This window comes from Strongylocentrotus purpuratus, unplaced genomic scaffold, assembly GCF_000002235.5.
Source record: "Strongylocentrotus purpuratus isolate Spur 01 unplaced genomic scaffold, Spur_5.0 spur5_scaffold_6, whole genome shotgun sequence".
Lineage (NCBI taxonomy): Eukaryota > Metazoa > Echinodermata > Echinoidea > Camarodonta > Strongylocentrotidae > Strongylocentrotus > Strongylocentrotus purpuratus.
The window spans coordinates 31,589,787-31,607,283 of record NW_022145612.1 but is presented as its reverse complement, the minus strand read 5'-3'; the positions used below and the strand labels follow the sequence as shown (position 1 = coordinate 31,607,283).

Below are 17,497 nucleotides of genomic sequence, written 5' to 3'. Positions count from 1 at the left end.
CTCTAGACAGGACAAGAAACCTAGTCCTGGGACAAGCAGAGAGTCTGCTAGGGCAGGTGAGAAACAAGATGAACTGGGGGGCGTTTCACAAAACTTGTCATCAGTGACAAATGACAGTTTTCGTTATAAATATAAGCTACTGAAATCCTTGCTTCTGATTGGTTATCAACAGATTTGTCACTGATTTTTGTTGTTTGTCATTGAGAAAAGGCTTTGTGAAATGGGTCCCTGATCCTTGCAGTTTACAGGGATTTTAATCCCATTCTTGTTTTCAACTAGTCTGCATCAGGAAATGGGTGAAACAAATCATTTCTATGTTGACATTTATGATGATTCAACTAATAATCTTCCAGAACAAGAACAAGACATTGATATTTTTTTCATTTTTTTCTATTTTGTTTGATGTAATGAAATACCACAGAAGAACATATAGAAACTAGAAATGCAATCGTGTCACAACGATGTGCGTGCAATGACGCCGTGTTTCTACGTGTCGAACGAAAGAGCTTCTCTCGGACTATCCAGAGCAATTTGTACGAAGTCTTTAGCTTCTGTAATATTGGAGACAGGTAGGGCGAAAGAAAGGCCTCAATAGTGACCTTGATTGGATGGTAGTGACTATGCCTACGATGTTTGAAAGAAATTGGGATAGGGGAAAGAACCTAGAAAGGGCTCGCAAGCACTGCGTGCAAAAACAAATGGGATTAGTTGCATGTTCGTCAAATCAATCAAGCTCGTTCTAGGGGTCAAAAGCGTGAACCCGATTTGCCCCATAGACAATGCGTGTAATGCATGGGCGGAAAACGTACAGGATCTGTATTATGACCGGAGTTAAATTGTTTTTTCTCTCTCTCTTTATGTCTCTTTATGGGCCGTATATGGTATCATTGGAAAGAGAATTTCATGGTTGTTATTGTAAACTACTCTCTTTTTTTCTATGATAATCCTATCGAAACATGTGATGTAAAATAGATTTAAAGGACAAAATGGCGTCTTAAATGGCCCCCTTGACTACTTTCAAAAATCCGGCCACGAGGTGCCCTGCGTATTGCATCTCGGAATGTCATTGCAAATTTTCAACGAAAAAAAAGGATGTTTAGGGGGCGAAAAGTAGTCTGAAAAAATGACGTCATCGCCGATAAGTGTTATAATCGGGCGGAATTCGTATAGTGACCCTTGTTCAAATGCGATTTACTCACAATTTTCTGTGTAAACATATACCATACTTGGTATCATTCGAAAGGGCACTTCATTGCGGTCAGTTTGACACCATTGTCATCTGCACGCAATGTACTGCACGCATTAAAGGCGCTATTACGTAATGCATAGCAAATTCATCATTTTTGGCGATAACTTTGCGCTGACGTTATTAAAATTTACCAAACTTGACAGACAGTTGTCACGTATATGGATACATGTGTCTGCCAAGTTTCAACGACGTAGGTATAAAGATCGTCATTTTAGAGCAAGTTGAAGTTATTTCGGAATTTTCTTGAAAATGGCGAATTTGGAGGGTAATTTTCGCAAAGTTGGTCAGTGATAGGGTATATAATTTTGTATATGGCTGGAAAGGGCATATCTTCAAGTATCTAAATCCAAAAAAGGGTACGGGTTTGCTAAGCCATTATGGAGATACGGCCACAGAGAGAAAGCCAATTCCCAGAACTTTAGAGGGCGCTATTTATGTTGTGCAAGCCCATTGGAGCGTGAAATTTAGCATGGCTATGTGCAATTATGAGATAAAGATACTGTGAGATTTAAATACAAAACGGAATTTATATGAGAAAGTTATGGCAGTTTTAGATTATTTAGGGGTCCATTTTTCAAGAACTTGAGAGATTTTTGACGGAGTCGGTTTTAGATTTGAATTTCGAGTATGAAGATGGCATTTTGAAGGTCAAGTCATGTGTCGCAGATGAAAGAACATCTCTCAGACTATCTAGAGGAATTTGTTAGAAGTTTGTAGGATGAAGGATAGTGGAGACAGGAAGAAAGAAAGAAAGGCCTTAAAATGGACCAGAAACGGACAAAATGGCGCCTGGACGGTTATGCATGAGTGATTTCGAGAATCGAAGAATGTAGTGACCTTGATGAGATGTTAGAGACTATGCCTATGAAATTTGAAAGGAAAAGGACATGAGGAAAGCACCTAACTAGGAATAACAAGCACTACGTGCAAAACGAATGGGATTCCGGACGACAAGAAGAAGAGGAGGAAGAAGAAGTAAGAATATTAATAAGAAGAATGTGAACGAAAACAAGGCAATGACGAAGGTTCGTCATTGCAAATATAAACTATTGATCTTACCTTTTATCCCTGATATGCTCTCTCAATTCTTCCATGAAGCAAGAGAACTCTTGTAACAGTAGGAACACTTTCATGGTGCCGGTTAATATAGAAAGCAAATAATCTTGGTGCAAATTAGTTGCACTGCTGTAATTTTCACTCAACATAATATTCTTATTTACATGAAAAGAACTTGTATCTTTGTATAGCTTTGTCAAAAGATGCCATTACCAAAATCACTCATTTAGTGGAAAAAGGGCAATTGATATCAGTGATCCCTATACCTCCACAAGTCATTGCTTTAATGTAAGCTTCTTTTTTCACAAATGATTTCATATACTTATATACTGTCAGATATCACCTGTTCTGCACGGTTAAATGCCACGGTCATATGAATGCCACTTTTTTTCTTTTTCTTTTTCTTTTTGTTGTTGTTTTTTATATGATCCCTTATGAGTGAGAGTTCTTTTAATGGATTGTGGATTGTATCAAAGTAGGATGCCAAACACTCTTTCATCAAAGTAATGTCTAATATACAGAGCAGGTGGTTTGATTCTCCTGCTCTTGCCAAGTTTTCACACCATTAAGTATGAACAATCTTTTTTTATTAGCAGAGTATTATCACACCTATAAGTATGAAAAATCTTTTTATGTGCAAGGTAGGATGGAATAAGTGACCACCATTCAGAGATTGGTTGTCAGACATTGACAATGTATAGCTGGATTGGGAAGTTTGGTTCAGAGTATCTCATTATATCTAGACATTGGAGAAACAATGATGATTGATGTAAATCCCTCACAGATGATTAATTAGGTATGACATATCTTGATTGCACTCCAGAACATTAAAACATGCATGGAAAGTTGTTCGTTTCTCACCATCAACACTTTTACATTTGTTTTCCCATACTTCCATGGATCATAATGGCTCTATATCTGTTCCAAATTGATTTCTGCAATCATTTGACAGAGTTGACAGGCTTTACATTTTCTTACATGGTCTAAACTTGTGGTCTCGGATTGATGACTTAAAGTGAAAGCCCACCCAGATATTAATTAAGTTTTAATAAAAGTAGAAAAATGAGAGAAACATATTACTGAAAGTTTCACAAATATTCGATTAAAAATATATGAAAGTTATAAAATGTTGAAGTTGTCATCCGTGAAACACAAATTGGCAACACTGATGTATCTTGTGAGCTCCTTCTCCTATTCTCTGTTCAGAAAATGTCATAAACTTTATTTCTCAGTTATTGATGATGGTGTGAAAAATGTGAATTTTTCTAGTACAGGGCAAATGGGAGGGGACCTCGCAAGATACGTCACAGAGTTGCCAATTTGTGTTTGATAGATAACACATTCAAAAATTAAAAAACTTTCTTATTTCTTATAAGATATGGGTCAAACTATCACTGACCTTTTCCTATCATCTTTGTTCTTTTCTAAACCATATCAATATCAGGATGGACTTCCCCTTTAAAGGTAATACAAAGTTTTTGTATGGGGTCATGAATTTGGTTTAAATGAACATATTGGAAGCGAATGCGGTCCTGTAATATTCAATGATCGTTGTCGCGGTTGAAATCGAGTCTAAAGTGATGAAATTGTTGTATAGCTCCCTCTCAAGGTCAAGATATTAAATAGCTTTAAAACAATGTTTCTTGACTAAAATCGACCAATTTGCTATTCCTGTTTGGAAATCATATATCACAACTGCATATTCTGAGATTTTCATGGTCGCAGCTACCATTAGATGGCCGTATATAAGCTATTTGAAATTTATCAAAATTTACAGGGAGCACCGGTAAATTTTTGTATTCAATTTTTCTCGAGAGCAGAAGTGTTTTAGGGGCTAATTTTTCTAGTGATTATAATACATCCTCAGGGGTATCCAATGTATACAAATTGTAAAGAATCGCTATCCGGCCATGTTCAAAATTTTCCAAAACTTTGTATTACCTTTAAAAGTTGCATATATTCCTCCCGTATACATACCATCTCATTCTGCCTTGCCTGGTCTGGTCTGATTTTCCCCTAATGTATTGACTAGCTGCAGATGATCTTTACTCCTAAGTTCCTCATTTTTGGATGTCCCACACATTCATCTCACTTTCCTTGTGTCTGTCTGTCTTTCTTAGACTCCTAAGTTCCTCATTTTTGGATGTCCCACACATTCATCTCACTTTCCTTGTGTCTGTCTGTCTGTCTTTCTTAGACTCTGTATACTGTCAGACTGTTTAAAGTCGTGCAATATGACAACTTGATGCGTGTCCATAATGTGGCATATATACATAAACAAACTACACTTTTATTTCAGATTTATAATACATGTACATGTAATAGTATTATAGTACTAATTAATTCTATTGTGCACTTTTCTATTTTACTTATCCATTGCGAAGCCGTGTCTGATGAAGTGTGAAATTAACTTGTTTTTTTTATTACCTCATTGTGATTTCATGTAATCATTAATTGTAGCCTGAGGCAGTTACAGAAAAGCATTTTGTCCTTGCAAAGTTGTTTACCACCCCTGGTACATTTTTGACAATGAGTAGCCTAGGATTTCTATTATGAATCACTGCTCAACTGTCTCACTCTGTCATCGATAATGGTTAATAGTGATGTATGAAAGACCAGTGAAGTTCATCTGACCCGCTTCCTACTCTGCCATGGCAACGGCCAACTGCAGTGAACGCAGGGAACAGGATCCCATCTGCTTTATTAAATATGGATTGATGAATAGACACGCTACAAGTAGCATTCATACGTGATATCAAAGCGTGTGAACAAATCTGTGTTTTATTGTTGTTTTGTGTTCACTGCATCCCACCATCCGCTGTGCACTCCAGTGATGTTCTGTACTTGAGTAAGACATAGTGAATTATATCACATATATATTTTGTCTACCCAACTGGTTGGAAATCATGAATCGCGGCAGGAAAGCCAGCAATGTACATATGGGTGTCCCAGCTTTGCATGGCAGCCGCAGACAATCTATTGTAAGTGATAGCAGAACCGCCAGTTCAAGTAAGTTGAAAAGTCAAATGTACATACCTGTATGCACTTACTACTTAGTTTGTAAGAGCAAGATAAACATGTAGATTAAGAGGTCTGTATTTGCTTCCTATTTACAGTTGGTCTATTTTAGAACAGATTTGTAAAGCTACAAAACTTTGAGATTTATGATGATTTGTTTACCGGTAGTTCATTTTTTAAGGCACAGAAAGAGTCAGAATTCAATTAGAGTACCCTTAAAATGAACTCCTTAGGACTGTTAGGATATGACTTGACTCTTCAATTAAAGCAAGACAATCAATTAAAGAGGTATGATTTTTTGAAGCCTGGAAAACTGAGACGTATGAAATACCTTGTCTGTGATGACTTCTGTGGAATGTATAAACGGTCACATACATCATGGGTACCTTGAGTTCCGTGGTTCAGATTCTTTTCATGGGTACAAGGAAGCCTATTGGAGGCAGGTTAGCATGCCAACATTTCAAATATTGATGTTATTTACACAACCCTTTAGAGACATGATGAAGAGGTGGCTGCCAGTCTCCCTTAGGTGGCTTCTTGACTTGAAGAGGGTCTCACAATCTCACCTGTCAATCATCTCATGATATCCTTGTAGTGGGATGAGACTCCACCCCCCTCTAGCAAATCAACACCTCAGTCAATAGGATGTTCTCTTCTTCACACTCTTAATCCACTTGCATCTTTCTTTTATTCTATTGATCAATAATTTGCTCTCTTTTGTATGGCCTCATCAGCTACTTCACACTTTCTCTTTTGATCTTTTGGAGGACAAGCAAAGAAATTGCTCAGAAGAAGAACTAGTAATAGTTTTGTATGTCTGGAAGAGTAGAGAGGATGTGCTGTAATCTACTGAAAATCTTATAAGGAGATATATTGTGTGCAATCGCATGTTGCACAAAATTAATATCCAATGTACATGTACATGTATGTCTTTTGAACCAAGTCAGTACATGTAGTTTATCAAGCACCAGAGCAGTGTTCCCATCTGTGATGGCATGTATTGAAAGTGATAGCATACATTGAAAGTGTTTCCATGGTAACTAGTCATCTATTCTGGATATATTTCATGGCAGAGTCTAAAGTTCATGTGCATTTCAGCAAATCTCTTCATGCTGGTAAGCAATTTTATATTGTGTACATAACCAAGCTTTTAAGCTATCTTTAGTTCTTTACCCTTTTCAAATAGTGTTCTCTTTAACGCCCCTCTAGTGTTCAAATGGGAGCCCAACTTTTTTCAAAAATTTGATGGCAAAATTTCACTTAAATTGTATCATAATGTGAAAAAGGATGTCATTTAAGACACACTTCTGCAAACGTTTCCCCCCAAAGATGTGTTTGAAGACATATATTGATAAAATAATACATAATTTGGGTTTTCTGTTGTAGGCAGAAAACCTAAATTTTGTATTCTCTCATCAATATTCGACTTTAAACACATTTGTTTTAGAATCCTTGCAGAAATGTGCCTCAAATGACATCCTCTTTCACATTATGTTACAATTTAAGTGAAATTTGCCATCAAATTGTTGGGACTCCCAACACTTTAGAGGGCTTTTAGCTATATTTTGTGATCAGTTGGTATGATATTAGGAGTTTAGAATAACTTGTATGCTGATACAAACTTTAAACAGATATTAATTATTTGTTTCTTCTTGGGAGAAGGAAGAGAGTAAGGAAAGTCTCTCTCTCTCTCTCTCTCTCTCTCTCTCTCTCTCTTTGCTAATGAATGGCCTTTGCTGTAGAATGTTTTCCCTTGAGAGATTGGTAAAAGCAGATAAGTTGAAGTAATTTGAAAACACCTATGTTTGATTCGTTTTTTTGTTGTATGTTCTTACTTCTGTTGCTTTGTTTATAGTAGAGATGCTGCCTTTTATGTGATCTCTTTTTTCTTTTCTTTTTTCTCAAGTGCGCCTTGAACATTTGATTTCAAGTAGATTCAGCACCTTACAAATCTCATATATTACTATTATTTTTATCATTATTGTTATCCAACATTATCCCCCCTCCTTTGAAACCCACGTGGTAGGAAAGCGCCATCAGTACACAACTCCAAGATCGTCTTTCCTTTTAAGGCACTGACCTCATGTCGTGCTTGTCGAATAATTTTCAGAATATTATGCCCCTCTTGCAAAATCCAGAAAATCTATATAAACTTTATATCCATAAACAAACAAAGATTTAACAGTGCAGAATAATGCCAGTATTGATCAGCTTGGGCACGAGGATTTTTTTCTAGCAATATATATTCCTTGGAGAATCGCTCTATGGATTCCAATCATTTAACAATGACAGAGCTGTATTATTGAGAATAGCTACAGAAAATTGAATTTAGGGACTAATGTTTGAATTTTTTGATGCTATTCGACTACATAAACCTATTTATCTCTGAATCAATTTTTTTGGTTCATCAGGATTTCCTAGTAACCGTACAATCTGGCTGGTTGCTATGGACAATAACATTGGATGATGATAGGAGAGTTCATGTAGGCCGTCCTTTTAGCCATCGATACATGTTTAGAGAGGAAAACTCAAATTGATCCTTTGAAGTTCATTAAGTATGATACATTAGAATCTAGGCTATTAATCCCTCTGATCATTAATTGATTGCACTTGAAATGTTGTATGTTTCCACAAATCAGATTAGGATGCTGAAATCTATATATATATTTTTTTAAATTAAAAGGGGGCTCAAACAAGAAAGAAAATGTTCAAAGATGACTGTTGATAACTTGCCTAACAACCGTGTTTCATGGGGTCTCTCTTATATTTGCACAATTGACCAATAAAAGAAGAAGAGAGGGCAGACACAGTCCAGCGAGTATACAAATGTGTTTCTCTTTCTTGGATACTGTTTGTTCTTGCTCAAAGCAAAGACAAAATACCTTGAGCCTTTTGGCTGAGTACAGTGGATTAAAAGGAACCCAATGTTTGTTTCTCTCCTATGTACATGTATCTCATGCTACTCACTTCATTATCTATCCCTTACAACCATTAGTAGTGGAGTAGTGTTTGTAGTGTAATTAGACAAACATGTTACCATGTATCACTATTGGATTTAATAGCCTGTTACAGGTTAGGTATTGATAGGATATTACCCCAGTCATTTCAAGGGTTCCGTGGGAGTAGGCAGAAGTAGGGGCAGCTGTGTTTAAAATCATATTGGAAAAAATTGTGCTCTCAATTTGAATTTCCAAAGGAATTCAGGATTTATGATATACAGTATATCGCTACCTACAAATTTGATATTTGTTCTGCATCTATGGATCAATTTCCAGCTCAGTGATAGTACTGATCACTGAACTACAAGCTACTCATCGAGTTGGATGTATCATCTGCCGTGCTGCTGTAGGAAACTTAAATTATGTACACTTAAAACGGCAGTAATCTTGCAAAATACTCAGAGGAACTTGTGAAATGACTCTATAAGTCATGTCTTGTTGATGTTGTCATGGTGATGAGGTCCTCAGTTGCCATCTGTGAACTGTCTCACATTTAACACCTTTCCTACAAGGACTCGGTCTTGCCTCAGTTTAGTTTAGGAATATAATGTCAGAGAAAACTAAGATGGATCGATCTACCAAACGTCAGAAATCTCCATCTCGTTTGAGTCCTTCTAGATCTTCTTCAAATAATAGTCTTTCATCAGGGATAAGTGGAACAGCCTCTAGAAAAGGACGCAACCCGGCTTTCAATGCACATATTGTGCATTTCATTGGTGCAAGTCAGTAGTACCTTAATAAACTTATATTGGTTAAGAATACAAAAGTTCATAAAAGTAGGATTGTACATTTTATTGTTCATGGTACTCTACTATAGCCATTCACATTATTTCTATACCAAGTCATTGCTTTGTTGTTGTTTTTGGTTTGTTTTGGCTGAATTCAAGCAGTGAATATATTAGTCTCTTGTTTCTACAAGGTTCTACCATGGATCAAAATGGCTGACTTTACAATTGAGTAAATAGCTTGTTCAGTTTTAAGCAGCACCTACACTGGAAGAAGAAGTGATGGTCATACACATCATGTACATATATGAAAATTAATAATAGAAAACTAATTTTTCAACAACAAATAAAAAGTTTATATTTTAGTTTGATTTCATTTGGATATATTTTTGATATTGTAGATGCTTGGGATTTGTATGTTTTTGTGAAATTCGTAAAAATCAAAATAAAATGTATTATTTCAATTAATTCTATCATTATATATTATGTATAAAGAGTAGATGGTGCATACATTTATCTCTCTATCTCTTTCTCTCTCCCATCATTTACAAAATTAACAACCTGGACCATTTCAAAGCTTCACTCAAGACTCACATCTTTCTTCAGACGTTTTAGATGCTAACTGTTGGAAGAGCTCGCGCCTTTGAATGTTTTTTTAAACAGATATATATATGTGAATCATCATCATCATCTCTCTCTCTCTCTCTCTCTCTCTCTCTCTCTCTCTCTCTCTTTTGTCTCTATAATACAGACAAGCAGAAGAGGAATCGTGTGTTTACACCGGAGAAACCTTCAAGTCCAAACAATTCACAGAGTCAGACTGAAGAGGAGGTGATACCCCCTAGTAAACAGGTTATCAATGGAGAGGACATTCAGGCACTCGCCATCGACCCCCAGGAGTTTGCTAAGGTCAGATATCGTACCATTTCGTACAATTTTCAACAAAGGGAAAGCAAAGCTGGCAGGGGGGAGGGGAATCTCAACAGAATATTGTCCCTCACCTTTTTTTAATCATGTATAAACTTGTCTTTGAGCGTTTAAAAAAGACATTGAATAGTTTGAAGAAAAAAAATAATTATCAGTGTATCTGAAATGATTTGTTTATAATTTTTTTTAAAGTGATTTATCTATACATTGCTCGTTTTCCAAACAGACTTAACAAAAACACTGATTTATAACTTTGTTTTCCTGAAAGACATTCACTCACTACTGTTTTTGTAGTTATCTTGGTTTCCATATCATTTTGCAACTATTTCACATCAATGCTAATTAATAGTCATTTGTAAGGTAAAAGTTTGAAATCATCTATCATATTGTCCATGGGACTGTGAACAACTCTTCTCAAAGCATACTTCGTCATTTTATCTTAAAATAGTGGTAAAGTCAAACCTGCTTTAGTGACCACCTGTCTACAAAGAACACATTTTTTTGTTTCCCTTGAAAATAGTTTCTCATTGAAAATTGTACTAAAGGAACCTGTCTACATAGACCACCTATCTCCAAAGACCACTTTTTGTATTTTCCTTGGGAGGTCGCTATAGACAGGTTTTACTGTACAGTATAATGAAAGATTGGACGAGATGAGATCTGCACTTTTTCTGTAGAATTCATTACATGTAGCATGATTTGCCAGTATCTTCATGGGAAGGTATCTCTGAGAACCGTATTGTCTTCTTTCTCTATTACAGCTGCGAGCTCCAAAGCCTCCCCAGTCACCTAAGGTCCGTCCATCCTCTAAGCCGGTGACGGTACGTAAGATGAAACCACAGTCTGAGCTGGACAAACCCAAGACTCGACCAATCCTTATCGCCAAGCCTGCACCACCCAATGCCCCTCTTGTGAAGGAGGACTATATCGGTATGTAGCATATGTCAATAGCATGTTATGTGATGTTTAACACCATCTTTTTATAACAAAACATTTATTAATCCTACATTATCAATGCCTCATTAAAATTTTGTTGTTGTTGCTCTTTTTCTTTTTTTTCCCCTTTTTTGGGGGTGGGGGGGGGGGGTTTCTGTGGATGAAAATATAGAATGATGATTTGAAAGTTGTCGTCAAAATGTTACCAACCAAAGAATAGAAATATACAGTAATAAGCACACAAAGAAACAAACAAATTTGAAGATGTGCCACGAAAGAATAATGAAGAAATCAAGACATTACCTCTCTGTAATTCTTTATTGGTATGTTTTAGGCGCTGGAGGTCCACGGTTCGATTCCACTGGTAACATCATGCCTCATAGCATCTTAGGGACGGTAGAAGGATTCAAGATGGAGGCTGTATACCATGGACACATGGAGGTAAGTCCTGCAACAAATGCTACAAAATTTTAAACTGCAACCTCTTTGAAAATTCCTTTAGTCATTTTAGGATTCTCTTTACCGTAAATCTCTGTGTATAAGACGCACCCCCGTGTTAAAAAACCCACACGAGGAAGGGCCTTAATTTTACTGCGAAGGCGCCAATTTGTGCTTGTGAACTTAATTGTCACAAATGATAGTGACAATGTCGTTTTTTAAACTAAAGATGACAGACAAATTTTCCTCTTAGTCCAAACAAAAGCCGGCCATACATGTAGTGTTGTTCTAGTTTCATAATGGTGAGTTGGGAGACATTGCCAGTTGGGGAAAAAAAAGGCGGGAAAAAGGTGCGTCTTATACACAGAGATTTTACATTTTTGTGTTTGTAGAGTGCCATTTTGATGATGAATAATCCTTATGACCTTTGCCCCCTCTAGATGGCCGAGGACCATCCAATAGAGCCCCGCCCAAGGACACCAGCAGTCAAACCAGAGTTCGGTAAGAAGGTTGAACCCAAACCTCGAGATCCGTACATGGATGAAAACCAAGCGCTTATTAACTGGCAACAGAAGATGTTTGAGAGGAAGAAGACTCAGGGTTATATCTCGAGTAAGTGTACTAGACTACTGCTGCTCTTACAATAACTTACATGTTTGATATCACAGGAGAATACATTTATTCATTTATTTATTTCTAATCTTTTGTCAGGGCCAATAAGTAGTAGTCTTCCATGGGGGCCCTGAATAAATATGAACATATTTACATCAAACAGCATAATGTTTATACAGAACAGTTAAAATAAAATGGTACATCATCATCATCATCACTTTTCAACAGCTTTTAAAGTCTTATTCTGTTATTGATGCATAGATCTATACTGGATCACAAGTAATATTGTAAGATTATGATCTTGCTACACATTTCATCAGGTCATTATGAAGTGATAATGAAATATTTAAACTAGGCATATATAATTTTGTAGAATTGCTTGAAAATGCAGATAAGAATAAAAGATCACTTCTTGAAAGTACAGGCTATAGAATGATTAAAAATATTATTCAATAAATGTTCTCTTTTCCTCTGCCATTTGTAACCAGATCTACTTCAGAAGCCACCAGAGACACTGGTCATGAATCAAGCCGAGGAGTATAGGCAGACCCAGGAGGAACGTTATATCATTGACAGAGCTATACCTGCCATGGACTATGGCAAAGGATGTAAGTTAAAACTTTGCTTTGTTCTATGTTTTACATATTATAAATTCTGATAAGAATATGTGAATGGTGCCATAACTAAAACTTGTCGCATAGCCACACCCTTGAAACATCTTTCTTAAACAGTTGGGGGGGGGGGGGGGGGGGGGGGTTGATAGGAATGTAGAAGTATATGAATGCAACATCTTCAAGAAAAAAAAATATTAGTGATGATGTATCAGACATTTAAAAAAAAGACAGGAATGGTGTGGTTTCTTGTGTTAGAATTTGTAAGCAATTGCTATTAATAATAAGTATGTTTTCATTTATTTTCATTTTTCTAGATCGTGTTGGCAGTGAATTTTGGAAACAGCAAGAGAGATTTGGAGATGACTTGACCGGCATACAGTAAGTGAAAGTTTGAATGTAAAAAATGCCCATTTATTTTATTCCTAGATAAAAGCATTAAATTATAGTCATCATATGAGCTACCGTAATTAACGGTGTATTAACCGCACCTTTTTGCCGCCGGAAAAAATTCAAAGTCGGGGGTGCGGTTTATACACGGTACACCAAAGTTTTGATTTATGCCCCTCCACCTGGCGCTATGCCTGGCAATGTCTCCCAGCTCAGTAATCGGTGTGTTGACTCACCACTCGGAAACTAGAACAACACTCAAATTTGTCTGTCATCTTGGTTTGAAAGTAATCTTTCTGATAGATTTCAATATGTAGTGGATAATAATAATTCCTCCAATTTTCCTTCTATTACACGGCATACCACAAGGTTCTGTCCTAGGTCCTCTACTGTTTTTTAAGTTGGCAAAAAAAAAGTCGGCAAAAATTTTTTCAGACCCCTCCTTCAATTCCTGGGGGGTCCATATTGGGCGCCAAAATGGCATATATAACGCCTGATAGGGAAATTTGGTGTCTTCAGGAAAATTTGAACCCCATCAATTTCTGATAGCTTGGACCCCAATGAATCCAAAAATGCAAAAAAAAAACAACTTTGGCACAAAAATCCTACAGGAGCTGTTTCAGTGACATACCGTACCACACTAACAGGTCCAGGCCAAATCCCATTCACAGTAATTACAAAAATATAATTATGGAGGTATGATTCTCTCTTTTATTTTTCAGTATGACCATGAGCCAGACAGAGAGAGGCTACCCACCACCAGTAGAGCATATTGGGTACTCAAAACTCACTAAAAGTGAAATGGGTAAGTACAATATATAGAAAATTATTCTATTCTCTTTTTTCAGCATTCTCAACAATACTTGGTGTATGCAAGCATGTATATAGAGTTTGAAGATGATTTTTTAGCATCATTGATACTGCAAAATTGAAGAACAATGTTCAGATATATTGAAACTTTCAACCTTGTTCTCGTCATTCTTGCAAGTTTCTCTCACCATTGAAAGAAGTTGCTTTGATATGAAATATATATTTTGCCTTCTTAAAGGGGAAGTCCACCCTGATATCAAAGTTATTTAAATAGAAGCAGAAACAGGTCAGTGAAAGTTTGAGCAAAACCAATTAAAAATAAGAAAGTTATAAATTTTGAAGTTGCGATCAAACACAAATTGGTATTAACTCTGTGACATATCTTGCGAGGTTCCCTCCCATTTGCTCCGTACTAAAAATAATCAGAAATTTCTTTTTTCCCAAAAGAAAATGTTCAATCATACATGTATGCAACCTAAATATATATTCATTCCAAATATGTTTTTAAACAACCCCTGTATCAAACATACGTCACAACGTTGCCAATTTGTGCTTCATTGATTACAAATTCAGAAATTCATAACCTGAATGCTTTTATTCAGATTTTACTCAAACTTCCACTAAATGGCTTACCTCATTTTTGTGCTTTTGTTAAAACTGTCTAAATATGAGGGTGAACTTCTCCTTTAACATGAGAAATGAGCTTGGTCACCGTGCAGCAGTCTAGGAAGCTTTAAACTGACCTGTTTGTTTGAAAGATTGCTACTGTTTGGTTCAGTTAAAGTTGCTCAAGCGTGGGTATATAGAGGGCAGCACACGGACGTACTCACAGGAGCGTAATACCCGTTGGCTCAGTGTTATGTAGTGATCGCCAAGTTGCCTACGACTACATACCCACGCATGAACATCTTTGACAAGAAGCACTTGCACTGTCGATGTCTAACCCTAACCAAATCAATCTTGTGATTGTAGGTATTGCATGGCCTGAAGGTAGAGCCTCTCCCGTTCACTACCCCTGGAAGCGCTCTCAGTATCTCAAGGATAGGAAGAGACAGCTTCAGCATGTCATTGATGAGCTTGATCCATTCAAACCTGTAAGTATGAGTACTGATGCTAAGAGGAACGTATACCGGTAGATGTTTTTTTTCCCCCTACTGATGAATTTTCTGGTTATAGTCATATGTCAACCTGGGGCCCGTCTTACAAAGAGTTAGGATTGATCCAAATCATTCGCAAGTCCTCCAATCAATAGCAATTTTTCAGTCTCCTATCTCATATGTACATAGTTGAGATTGATATCAATCGCAAATAAGTTGCAATTGATATCAACTCTTTGTAAGACGGGGCCTTGTTTGACATGACTAGATTTTTGTAGAACAGGCATATTCCATAGATTCCAGCCTAAGTAATCTTTGTTATTTTTCAACAGGTTAAATACCCTTTTATAAAATGGACAAGTTAAACGTTATAATACCAGTACAGTGAAACCTATCTATAAAGACCACCCAAGGGAGACAAGGAAAGTGTTCTGTATAGGCAGGTGGTCTTTATGTACAGGTTCCTTTAGTAAATGTTTCAATCATAAACCATTTTCAAGGGAAATAAAAATGTGGTCTTTGTAGACTAAAGCAGGTTTGACTGTACAATGAAGGGTCTGGTCAGTTCTTTAAGTAAATTATATTATTAATAACTTTAAATGTGATAAGTAATTTAATTTTTGTTTGCTTCATTTGAAATCCTTGTTGTGTTGTAGGATCTGGAAGGTCTTCAAGTGATTGGCACCAACAATCCTAAGCAGAAGAAGTTGGAAGTCTGGACTCGGTCCACCTCTGATGATGTAGGCACCTTCAAGATTGGCAATGGAGGAGACCATGACGTGTAAGATAATCTTTATTATTATTATTACTAAGTATTTGGCGTCACCTGTGCCTGGGAGGCGAAAAGCTAACTGAATCACTGTAACCCTCGGGTCTCTCCTCCCGGTATAACTGATTGGGGGTGTGCAGGGGGACCACTACACCGGGTGTCCCCCTACTTTTATACAAATAGTGCAGTGGGTTCTTACAGGTAAGGGTGGTGACCCTCCTGTACACAGGGCCTCCATTTAACATCCTATCTGAGGGACAGAGTATTTTCCACTTCACATAGCCTGCGTCTATAAAACAAGGGGAGGGGCATGTTAACACACTACCAAGGCTTCAGTCACCCGCCTGGGTGGGATTTCGAACCCGAGATCTTTGGTTCGACAGGCAGACGCTTTACGGACTGAGCTAACTCGCCCCCACAAAGGAATACTTTCATTGATCGTGTGCAGGATATTTGGCTTCAAATGATCTGCTTTAATACTAGAATTAGAGCAAGAAGGAAACTTATTATGCTGGAACTTCTTTCAAGTAATATACTACCACAGTGTTATTTCTTTATATGGAGGCCGAATAATTCTTTTGATTAAAGGGATTGGGTATCTTTGTCTTAGATTCTGAACAAAGTCCTGGATTGAGCTTAACCTTTAGGTCAGTCAGGAATCCCATGATTTTTACAAGTCGATCGTCTGTCTGATTATCAAGATATTTATGATAGGAGTTTCAAAAATCGTTTTCCCAATGGTTTTTATAACACTACAGTCTATTGGGGAAAATGAGAATGGTAAAACCAGTCACTCAAAGATTTTTAATTTTTTTGAGGCTCTTCATGATCTTTTTTTTAGGGCTTCAATATTATATCATATCACTGACACCGATAACATGTAGGGCCATGCATCTCAGATTTGTAAAACTGGAAACATTGTTAAATAATGCCATTAAGGAATATGTTCTGAGGCTAAATTGTCTTTTCACAAGGTTGTTGAATAACTGGAGATGCATTTCTGATAAAGAACACTTTCATATTAACTGTTACTTGTCTGAAGAGAGTAACAACAATAAATACTTTTATTTATTTCCTTGAACAGGAACCCTAACGAGAGTGAGATGCCTGAGGAGACCATTCCTGAGACCATCATCGGTCCTTCTCTGCAGTTCAATGGTTACCCTGCCCGCTGGACTGGGGACAGCACCAGTCATAAGGGACAGATAGCCTGTAGCTCCAGAGTGACCTTTGAAGCCTTTGCTGGAGTGAGGACTACATCCCACTTGGAGCTGGTTAACGATGGCACTACGACCATCTATTATGACTGGAAGGTGAGTTGATGATATTTAGATGAAAGGAAAATTATAACATGCATCTGGAATAATGTTGACATAGTTATTGATAACAGAGTTGTGACTTGTGAGGTAAAATATTATTTGTAAGTAGGGGAAGATCAACACAGCCTTTACAGAGTACTAGACTAAAACAGAAGGACAAACAGAAAGATTGTGTAGAGTAGATAAGGCTGACAATAACTTCTAGTAAATGAATATGGTGTTATCATTCAGAAGGGTACAAGCTATGGAATGTCAATCCATATATTTAGTAATGAGGAGGTTCTTAGACGAGCTGGAGTGCAAAGGAAAATGATACGTGAGATGTTGATTGGGCAGTTGAAGGTCATGGGTCACATAACATGTAAAGAAGGCCTAGAGAATCTTGCTTTGACAGGGAAAATTGTGGAAAGGAGGAGGATACTTTGGATGGACAGTCTGCAGAAATTATTTGAAGAGAGAGGAGTGAAAGAACTGGGAATAGTGCTAATAGAGAAGGCTAGGAACCGAGGGTTATGGAACAGCATGATCACCAAAGTCAATC

General features: G+C 37.0%; 1 protein-coding gene across 7 annotated transcripts in view; it reads left to right on the top strand.

Moving 5' to 3' along the window:
- The window catches only part of LOC579832 (MYCBP-associated protein), a 39,669-nt gene that overhangs the window by 11,746 nt on the left and 10,426 nt on the right, over positions 1-17,497 (top strand). For 3 of the 7 annotated variants that reach the window (XM_030972430.1, XM_030972427.1, XM_030972428.1), the window contains exons 2-11: positions 9,799-9,956; positions 10,736-10,904; positions 11,245-11,351; positions 11,789-11,960; positions 12,449-12,568; positions 12,889-12,952; positions 13,684-13,766; positions 14,744-14,865; positions 15,525-15,649; positions 16,722-16,950. In XM_030972430.1, coding sequence (XP_030828290.1) covers positions 9,799-9,956; positions 10,736-10,904; positions 11,245-11,351; positions 11,789-11,960; positions 12,449-12,568; positions 12,889-12,952; positions 13,684-13,766; positions 14,744-14,865; positions 15,525-15,649; positions 16,722-16,950 — 1,349 coding nt within the window. Of the gene's footprint in view, positions 1-6,326; positions 6,439-8,689; positions 9,045-9,798; positions 9,957-10,735; positions 10,905-11,244; positions 11,352-11,788; positions 11,961-12,448; positions 12,569-12,888; positions 12,953-13,683; positions 13,767-14,743; positions 14,866-15,524; positions 15,650-16,721; positions 16,951-17,497 lie in introns of those variants that run through there. The other 4 variants (XM_779926.5, XM_030972431.1, XM_030972429.1 and 1 more) reach the window with 3 other exon arrangements.